The sequence below is a fragment of the Mauremys mutica genome, chromosome 9 (assembly GCF_020497125.1).
Source record: "Mauremys mutica isolate MM-2020 ecotype Southern chromosome 9, ASM2049712v1, whole genome shotgun sequence".
Taxonomy (NCBI): Eukaryota; Metazoa; Chordata; order Testudines; family Geoemydidae; genus Mauremys; species Mauremys mutica.
Genome location: NC_059080.1, coordinates 84,054,613 through 84,064,654, shown reverse-complemented (window position 1 = coordinate 84,064,654; position 10,042 = coordinate 84,054,613). Strand labels below are relative to the sequence as shown.

At 43.4% G+C, this 10,042-nt stretch overlaps 2 protein-coding genes across 6 annotated transcripts in view; both read left to right on the top strand.

Moving 5' to 3' along the window:
• The first annotated feature begins 97 nt into the window (after positions 1-97).
• Positions 98-8,243, top strand: ARL14 (ADP ribosylation factor like GTPase 14). 4 transcript variants are annotated; one of them, XM_045030522.1, is made up of 3 exons: positions 98-120; positions 5,495-5,609; positions 6,076-8,243. In XM_045030522.1, the coding sequence occupies exon 3, from the start codon at positions 6,314-6,316 to the stop codon at positions 6,899-6,901; it is 588 nt and encodes a 195-aa protein (XP_044886457.1). In that variant the 5' UTR covers positions 98-120; positions 5,495-5,609; positions 6,076-6,313; the 3' UTR covers positions 6,902-8,243. The 4 variants fall into 4 exon arrangements, with proteins under 4 accessions (XP_044886457.1, XP_044886460.1, XP_044886458.1 ...); XM_045030525.1 differs by lacking the exon at positions 98-120 and having other exon boundaries at positions 5,493-5,605; positions 6,238-8,243; XM_045030523.1 differs by lacking the exon at positions 98-120 and having other exon boundaries at positions 5,493-5,605; positions 6,177-8,243.
• KPNA4 (karyopherin subunit alpha 4) overlaps positions 99-10,042 on the top strand; it is a 103,364-nt gene continuing 93,420 nt past the window's right edge. For both annotated transcript variants that reach the window (XM_045030498.1, XM_045030505.1), the window contains exons 1-2: positions 99-120; positions 5,495-5,605. The gene's annotated coding sequence lies outside the window, so the exon portion shown is untranslated. The remainder of the gene's footprint in view (positions 121-5,494; positions 5,606-10,042) is intronic.

Sequence of the window (10,042 nt, the reverse complement as noted above, 5' to 3'; positions counted from 1 at the left end):
ATAGCTCCACCGACTTTATTTCCAGGCTCCGCGTGTGACTTAATACGAGTATGACATTGACTTCCCATGTTAGTAAGCACTCCTGAGACTAAGTAGTGTCTGAAGGCAGAGTACTAACAGGTGTGTTTTATACTAAAATGTGTCGCTGTCTTAGAGAAAAAGAGTGGATCCTATTTACCAAAATCCCACCTCTCACTGCTAAACCATAATAGAGCGGTCTGAACAAAGGCCCAGAGCCAAACATTGAGTCACTTGGATTCACATCTGGATCTCAATTTTGCAACTGTCTCCTATCTCTTTCTGTACAGCACTATCTGTTTAATGGGCTTAACCACATTTCTGAATACGAAGACCCTCAAATTTGGGGGAAATTTGGCTCAGAGCCAAACTTTACATCTTGGACTCGTAGCTAAAAGGACACCAAGGTACTTGTCATCTTTTAATAAAGGCTGCTTAGAGCTAAAGGCAATTAAGTAGACCTAAAAAGCCCTAAGTGGCCTAGGAACTATAGGCTAGATTCACGAAAGGCCCTAGATCAGTGGTGGGCAACCTGCGGCCCGTCAAGGTAATCCGCTGGTGGGCCGTGAGACAGTTTGTTTACATTAACTGTCCCTCAGGCACAGCCGCCCGCAGCTCCCAGTAGCTGTGGTTTGCTGTTCCCAGCCAATGGGAGCTGCGGGCGGCCGTGCCTGAAGGACAGTCAACGTAAACAAACTGTCTCACGGCCCACCAGCGGATTACCTTGACGGGCCACAGGTTGCCCATCACTGCCCTAGATGCTTAAATCCCAGCATCAGATGCCATTGGTATTCAGAAACCCGGTAGGTACCTCGGTTTCTGCCTCTGAACATACATACTGCAGAATCACTCTATGTGTCTGGATGCCTACGTTCCAGTGCAATGGACAAACCAGGGGAAGATAGGTACTCCTTCACCTAACTTGGCTTTGGGGCCCAATATGGTAAGCAGCCTCGGCGCCTGCTTATGGGATTGGGCCCTGCACACAAGGTCACCCAAACAGCTGTGATGGAGAGGATGCCCATAACTTTTAGCCCAGTGGTTAGGGCACTCACCCTTGTTCAAGTTTCCCCTCCATCTGAGTGGAAAAAGAGATTTGAATAGAGATCTACCATCTCTTAGGGGAGTGACCTAACTATTGCGCTATGGAATAATTTGATATGTAGAAGCTGTTCCACTGTGGATAAATAATAAAGTATCATTGGAGTAGGAAAACCACCTCCTGAATCTCCCACATGGTGGCTAAGTGCTCTGACTGCCAGGCTATAGAGTCATTCTCTTTCACCAGCCCAGTGATTCTAAAGTTGGGGGTGTCGATGCTTAGCATTTTCATGCCTAAAGCCTGGTATACACTGGGGGGGGTTGAGCTAAGTCGATCTAAGTTACGCAACTTCAGCTATGAAAATAGCATAGCTGAAGTCGACTTACTTAGAGCTACTTACCGCAGTGTCTTCACTGCGGTAGGTTGATTGCTAATGCTGCCCCATCGACTCCGCCTACGCTTCTCGTTCCAGTGGAGTACAGTAACTCCTCACTTAAAGTCGTCCCAGTTAACGTCATTTTGTTGTTACATTGCTGATCAATTAGACAACATGTTCGTTTAAAGTTGCGCAATGCTCCCTTATAATGTTGTTTGGCAGCCACCTACTTTGTCCACTGCTTGCAGAAAGAGCAGCCCATTGCAGCTAGCTGGTGGGGGGCTTGGAACCAGGGTGGACCAGAAACCCCTCCCATCAGCTCCCCGCTCCCCTAAGTTCCCTGTGCAGCAGCCGCCCAGCAGGATATCAATTGCCTGCAGTTCAGATGGACCTCCTCCCACTGCCATGTGCCAATCCTGCCCTCTGCCTTGAAGCTGCTCCCGGAAGCCTCCTGCTTGCTGGGAGTGGGGCGGGGAGCAGGGAGGATAATGTTAGGGTGTCCCCCTCCCCCCTGCTCCTGCCCCCCGCTTACCCCTTTTCTATAGAGTGTGGGGGAGGGACGACACACGACAGGGCTCAGGATGGAGGGAGCTTGCTGTAGCAGCTGCTGTCTCAACTTGTTGATTTACTTAAAAGGGCAATGTACTTAGAGTGGCGTCAGCGTTCTTAAAGGGGCAATGCACATCTCTCTCTCTCTCTCACACACACACGGTGTGTTTCTGTTTGTCTGCCATGCTGTCTCTTCTCCCTCCATTTGTGCTGCCTTGTAGAGTGTGAGGCTACATTAACAACAATGTGTTAACCCTTGATGGCTCAGCCGAGTGCTAGTTCATCATTTAGCACTAAGGCATTCCCTGGGAATTATCCCACCCTCTTCCACCCTCTGACTTCACCATGTCAACCAAGCTTCACAATCATTATTTCTGTGTACAGTATTAAACTGTTTGTTTAAAACTTACACTGTGTATATAGACTGTGTATATAAAATATAGTCTTTTGTCTGGTGAAAAAAATTTCCCTGGAACCTAACCCCTCCTCCCCACCCCATTTACATTAATTCTTATGGGGAAATTGGATTCGTTTAACATCGTTTCACTTAAAGTCACATTTTTAGACACATAACTACAACGTTAAGCGAGGCATTACTGTACCGGAGTCGACAGTAGAGCGCTTGGCGGTCGATTTATCGTGTCTTCACTAGACACAATAACTCGACCCCTGCTGGATCGACTGCTTCGGAGGTAAGTGTAGACATGCCCTAAGTTTCTGTCTCACTGTGCTTTAGAATTCTCACAGAATTCTCCTCTGCTTACTAGATGTTTTCTATGAAGGCCCCTTCACTTTAAATTCACTGCCCAGCTACAAAGCTGTTCTGCTCTCTCTCTAGGTTTTGAAGAGGGATGAGCATTATGACAGCGGTTAGTGGTGGAAGAGGGAGCAATTTCTTTCGATCTTTATTTTGGCTGCCTGTTGACAGTTAAGGGTCTGGCATAATTACTGGAGTAAGGATCAAAATAAAAGGAGCTGTAATAACAAATGTATTTACAATTATGTCTAGGGCAATGGATAGGTCCTTTTCATGTTAATGAATCAAAATAAATTAATCATATGTAACATTTTAGGACTATCACCTTGAGTGGCTCTGTAATTTAAAAGAAATTATAAGGAAAAACTAGGACTTGCTTTGTCTATTAGGACCTGAGAATCAAAGTTTTATTTATTTGAAAGTAGTAAGACACCACAAAATTGTTTAATTGTAAATGGAAACATAGGCCTGATCCTCTGAGGCATTGACGTCTTCTGAAAGGTAGTGGGAACCCTAACATCTGCAACAGACTTCATAACTGAGGGTGCTCAGCACATTACAAGACCAGGCTCAGAGTTAGCTGAAAAGGGTGTAGCCCAAGCTCTGGAATTTTCTATGTAAATAATAATTAGCTTTGGGCCACGGAGGTGGTATTTGCATTGAACATAGGCTGCTCATCAACATGCAGCTATCCCATGGCTAGGATTTGGGTTTATATTTGACAGCACCAAAATCTCACAAACTGTTCTTGAGAGATTTCTGTCACCTTGGCCTGTATCTGAACCAGATTTGGAAAATAGGCTCTGTCCAGTTTTGAGATTGCATTTGAGTCCCAATTCCACTAATAATGAAAACACAGAACATTTCTAAAAGAAAACTAGTGATTCTGTATTGTATGTTACTTAGGTGGAGATAAATGGTAACCCTAACTAATAATACTTCTGGGTGTTCAATATAGTTTTAAATTATTGCAACATTTAAAAGAGCCCCGGGGAAGATCGCTGAAGGCTTGATCCCAATGTAGAGCCACAGAAAGTTCTGGAAAACTATGAGTGTCATACTGTTTAGAAACAATTAGACTATCTTGATTTCCTTTTGCTCCCCTCCCCCCACCTCGTTCCATTGCCTAGCATATTGGTGCAAAAACAAAATCTTTATTTGTTGTACCATCACAACTTGTTGCTGTGGGTGTGATTATACAGAAACAAACAGAGGATTATGATTTCAGGCAAAGTTGCATCTTATCAAGGGCTGTATCAGAATGTATGTATGCTGACTCTGAGAGGCAGAGCACCTTTATAAACAATTAGACACAAACATAACAAATTTGCTGTTTGTGATTATAACTTCCTCAGCAACCAATGCTGATGTTACAATGAAAGACGATGCCTTCAGGTAATGAATAAGCAGGAGTAAATGACTGAACTAAAAATATGTTTCTTGAGGCCAGAGGTGGGCAAACCACGGCCTGCGGGCTACATCCAGCCCGCAAGACCGTCCTGCCCAGCCCTTGAGCTCCCAGCTGGGGAGGCTAGCCCCTGGCCCCTCCCCTGCTGTCTCCCCTCCCCCACAGCCATGCCGCCACGTGGGCAGCGCTCTGGGCGGCCAGGTTGCATGCTCCTGCCAGGCAGTATAGCAGCGTGTCTAGCTCCAACCGGGCAACTTGGCTGCCAGACATGTTGTTCTGAGTGGCATAGTAAGCGGGCCAGGGCCGGGGGGTTGGATAAGGGGCAGGGGGTCCCTAGGGGCAGTCAGGGTACAGGAAGCAGGGGACAGTTGGATGGGGTGGAGGTTCTGGGCGGGGCAATCAGGGGATGGGGGGGTTGGATAAGCATGGGAGTCCCGGGGGGCCTGTCAGGGGGCGGGGTGTGGATAGGGGTCAGAGCAGTCAGGGGACTGGGAGCAGGGGCGTTGGATAGGGGGTGGGGTCCTGGGGGTGGTTAGGGGCGGGGGGTCCCAGGAGGGGGCAGTTAGGGGACAAGGAGCGGGGTGGGGGGGTTGGATGGGTCGAGGGTTCTGAGGGGGGCAGTCAGAGGGTGGGAAGTGGGAGGGGTCAGATGGGGGGGGTGAGGGCCAGTCTGTTTGGGAAGGCACAGCCTTCCCTACCTGGCCCTCCATACAGTTTTGCAACCCAATGTGGCCCTTGGGCCAGAATGTTTGCCAACCCCTGCTTTAGGCTATTATGGTTTGAATTGGTCAACATAGCCTGATAAGTATCAAAGGGGTAGTCGTGTTAGTCTGGATCTGTAAAAGCAGCAAAGAGTCCTGTGGCATCTTATAGACTAACAGACGTATTGGAGCATCCGACGAAGTGGGTATTCACCCACAAAAGCTGATGCGCCAATACGTCTGTTAGTCTATAAGGTGCCACAGGACTCTTTGCTGCTATAGCCTGATAAATTATATTAGAAACCAGTTTAGGTGAAACAGTGTGTAAAAGAGTTGACACACATCCATACTGATTTTAAAGGCCAGTGCAGTTAGGGCCTGAAAATCCTCTGTAAAATGCTTTCCTTCTAATAACTATTAATAATATTATGGATATACCACTTTATGGCTCTTCTTTTGACTTGCCAAGCACCTACAACTCTTATTAACATTAGTGAGAGTTGTGAGTGCTGAGCACTGTTGAAGATCAAGCCATAAACATTCAATGTGCCATACAAACATTAACTAGTAAGTCAATGTATTTGTTGTACTTATAACCCTCATTGTCTGTGATTATCACTCATTGTGTTATGTCTTATTCTAGGTCATGGGACAACTCAAATAAGGAAGGTTTGCATGATCAGACCAGGAACTTTGTCATCTTGTACTTTTGAAATGATCAGAAATCCATGCAACACTCCCACCCACCCATGAGGTAAGTAAGTAAGAATTATTATCCATGTTTCACAGAAAGGGAAATTGAGGTAGAGAGGTTAAGTGTTTTTTCTCATGGCCACACAGTGAGTCAGGATTTGAACTCCAAAATTGGTGATTTTCAAGGATATACCCTAGAGCACTGTTATGTAATATCAGGGTTGAAAGGGACCTCAGGAGGTCATCTAGTCCAACCCCCTGCTCAAAGCAGGACCCATCTCCCAACAGCTATTTACCCCAGTTCCTAAACAGCCCCCTTAAGGATTGAACTCATAACCCTGTGTTTAGCAGGCCAATGCTCAAACCACTGAGCTAGCCCTCCTCCTTTTATAATGTTTAAATAGCCCATAAACCACCAGAGCAGGCTTTTTATATAAGTATGGTATTGCCACTGTTCAGCATGTTCAGAAATACTGTAACCTTTGGGCTCCATGACTAATTGTTATATTCTCATGTCTGCTCCACCCATAGGCTAGGCAGTGAACATTACACCTTCATAAAATACTGTTTGCCTATTATCAAGCTGATAAGGACTCTATATAAATACACAAAGGCTTATTCTTTCTTCATAGCACAAAACCTCTTCTCCACTTCCTCTTCTTTTACTTTTTTTGCTTCATCTTATGGAGAAAGAAGGGCTTTCTGACAAAAATCACCCTGACAGAAGAAATAACATCTTTAAGACATAATACGGATAATTACAGCAAGAATGGGTCTGCTGAGTTCCAAACACTCCAAAGTCAAACCAGCTAAGGTATTAATGCTGGGACTCGATTCAGCCGGGAAATCTACACTATTGTACAAGTTAAAGTTTAATGATGTTTTCCTAACACTCCCAACAATCGGTTTTAACGTGGAGATGATTGAAACAGGGCAAAATATTGCTATAACAATCTGGGATGTTGGAGGGCAACAGAAAATGAGGACATTTTGGTGCAATTACTTTGAAAATGCAGATGGCCTAGTGTACGTTGTGGACAGCACTGATAAGCAACGTCTGGAAGATTCAAAGAAAGAATTTGAACTTCTCTTAAAGAATGAATTTGTAAAGAATGTGCCTATTGTTTTGTTAGCTAACAAGCAGGATCTTCCTGGAGCTTTGAACGCTGAGGAAATAACCAGGAAATTCAACATGCACAAACATTGCAGTGATAGAAATTGGTATGTACAGCCTTGTTGTGCGATCACTGGGGAAGGTCTGGCAGAAGCATTCCAGAGAATAACAGCATTTGCAAAAAACTGCAAAAAATCAAGAGAAGAAGCTTTTACAATTTTCAAGCAAGATGAAAAGTTGTAAGAGTCTTCATTAGCCCAATCTGGGGAAAGCTAACATGGAGAGTTTATTATGGGAATTAAATCTGCATACTGAATTCTGCAGATCTTTTAAAAGACTATTATATAGCAAAATGTAGTCAGAGCAAGCTAAATTACTATGTTGTTACATTTGCATACTCTTTCAGAACTACTGTTTCACAGCATTTTAATTAAATGGCATATATGTAGCCTAAGTCCAGATATTTGGCAGTGTTAAACTGCATGATATAATAGTAAAAAGGTGAATTTAAACATTTTAAATGTACTACAGTCATTTTATTTATGCTTGTTTAATTACACAAAATGTACAAGAGCTGAGATAAATGGGTCATTGAGCAAGCAAAGAAAATGTAAAAAACATTATTTCATATTACATAACATACTGTATTTGTAAGTGCTTTGTGAATATATTTATTATGCAGGCATACATAAATTCTTACACTAGAAAGTAATTTTGATAGCTAATTTATTTTTAACTCATATCATTTTACCAATACTTAAAAGCAACTCCACTTGTTTAGACAGTACTTACATTTGAATCACGGTTGACATTACTAACAGAAGTCTACAACATTGCATCTGATCTGCTGGCAACACTTGAGTACAAAGGATAGAATGCACTGGACAATCTCAAATGTCAAGTTTTTCAAAGCTGTGCAGAACACCTGCAGGGGTACTTAAATACAGACAAACAGCCAGTATATCGATTTTTTTGCGATGTGAGAATCCTTCATCCCAATCAAGTTTGTATAGTCTCCCACAACTTCAGTGACTACGAACAGAGTTCTGCTGAGTTCTGTACCTTGAAGGTTAGTGGGCAGTTTACTTGAACATTGTAAATGAACTTCCTACCAATGAAATTTCTCTCTCCTGTTTTTGGAAAGCATGGACAAACATTTGCCAAGACTTAGGCTATGTCTACAGTACAATCTTAAGTCGACTTATGTTAGGTTGACTTAACAGTCAACACATTAATTACTGCAGTGGCTGATGTCCACAATAACCTCCTTCTGTCAGTGGTGCGTGTCCTCACCAGGAGCGTTTCCACGACTGAAGAGGGGTAGTATGTGGGACAGAGAGCCAGGGCTCTCAGCTCCCTACAGCCCCCCACAGGGAGCCCAGCTGCCACTTGGGGCTTCTTGCCTTCCCACTCCCAGTCGGGAGCAGGCGGGAAGCCACCCAGGGAGATCCGCCTCTGGAGCCCGGGTCAGCTGCCATGCTCCTGGTAGGAAGCAGGAATCCAGGATCCTGGGGGGCAGGACTCCCAGTGGGAAGCCTGGGTGGCAGCCCAGCTTGAAGCAGAGACCCGTCAGCAGTCAGACTTGTTTTGTGATCACTTAATACATTTTTATGTTCTAAAACTGACAATTTCAGATGTAAAATAATGTAGACTACTGCATTTTTGTGCTGTAAAGGATTACATATTGCCCATGTTTGTCTATACATATTTTTATATTAATATAATGCATATCTGAAATTTTCAAAATATAAATCTTTGAAAATCAGAAATTACTCAGTTTTTGTTGCTAGAAAACACTGGCCTTAGTCATGGCTATCCTTGCTGTGTGCATAATTTTTGCTTTGTGTATTGCAGCTCTGATACTGTAGGTCATGTTCTATTAATTTAGATGGAATAAAGGAGCCCAACGAGTCAAAGGTGTTAACTTGACCCTGAAACTGTCTACCATAACACAAAGTTCAGGGTTTGGTATACAGAGACTTTAGCCACGGCAAACACATTATTAAAAATCTTTTAAACTTTGTATTAAAGATACAGAAAAGACAGGAAAAACAGTTAAAACATTTTAAATGTAAAGCATTAAGTAAGGCTTTTATGTTAACCATAACCCTCATTCCCTTTCCCTATAGATGTAGATAGTTTTTGTAAGGAAAACCCCTTGTCTGACAGTCTTTGAGATGGTATTAAAGATGGCAATAACTTTATCTTTTTGGGGAAAAATAGAAGAAATTAGTTGGGATGGGGTAGAGCTGTTGTTAAAATCCAATGCCATTTCCTAAAAAACAAAACGCACACGGGGGAGAGAATACAACAGCAAAGACAGAAAAATGCACCTTCTGTCTCTGGTGTTGACTCTTAGGCTATGTCTACTCTATGCAGTTTTCAGCAACACGGCTGTGCCAATACAGCCGTGCCACTAAAAGGCGCACAGTGTAGCCGCTGTTTGTTGCTAGGAGAGAGCTCTACTGCCTATAAAGCACTGTTCACACCAGCGTTTGTGGTCGACAAAACTTTTGTCTTTGGGGGAGGGGGGGTTTAACACCTCTGAATGACAAAAGTTTTGTCTTTCATTTGCCAATGTAGACAAAGTCTTACTTGTAGCCTTACTGCTGGAGAAATAAAGGCACAGCCCATGGTCTTATTAGACACTTCAAGACTCACCAGTCTAGCTCTAAGCAGCCTGATACCGATACTGTTTTTATTGATTTGTCTGGTCATGGGCTTACAGCAGTGTTGCAAACTATATCATCCAGGATTGCTAAGCCAAACTTGTACTAGACAGAAGGCAAAAGAAGAGGGACAGGAAAGAAAAGAAATAAGGTGATAAAAGAAAAAGACACATGGGGTGAGCAGTGTGTGACAAAGTATCACATCCCAGATGGTGTTTAGGATTTTGCCAGAGCCGGTGGAGGTGGCAATGTCACAAAGTCTCTTTCTTTGGCCCAGTCTGGTCAGGACTTTTCTTGGAATTAGGATGCTGAAGACTCAGTGATGTCATAGTGGGTCCCAGGAGACGGTGGGAAGACAGGCATGAGGGTGAATCTCACTCCTTCCCCTTTTCTTGCTTTTTAGTTAGCAAGTGCCCACATACATCCTCAAATTTTGACCAAAGCCTTTAAAAACAAACAAAAACTCAAAAGAGAGCAATGGGTGGACTAGCCCATCCCCGCATTAGTTTGTTAACCAATTAGGCCTAATTTCTGACACAGCAATTTTGATTAAGCACCAAAACCTTAAATAGTAGAAATGTGACAAGTCTGTCACATTTGGATCTAGATACAATCTTCCAAAAAGTTTGGAGGCATTTAGAGCTTGTTTTTTTTATTAGGACCCATCACTACACTGTAGCATATTATATAATGATGCTTCTTCAGGACACATTTA

What these genes read in the sequence shown, in the direction of transcription:
- ARL14 (XM_045030522.1), top strand. Translation starts at nt 6,314, where the DNA reads ATGGGTCTGCTGAGTTCCAAACACTCCAAAGTCAAACCAGCTAAGGTA.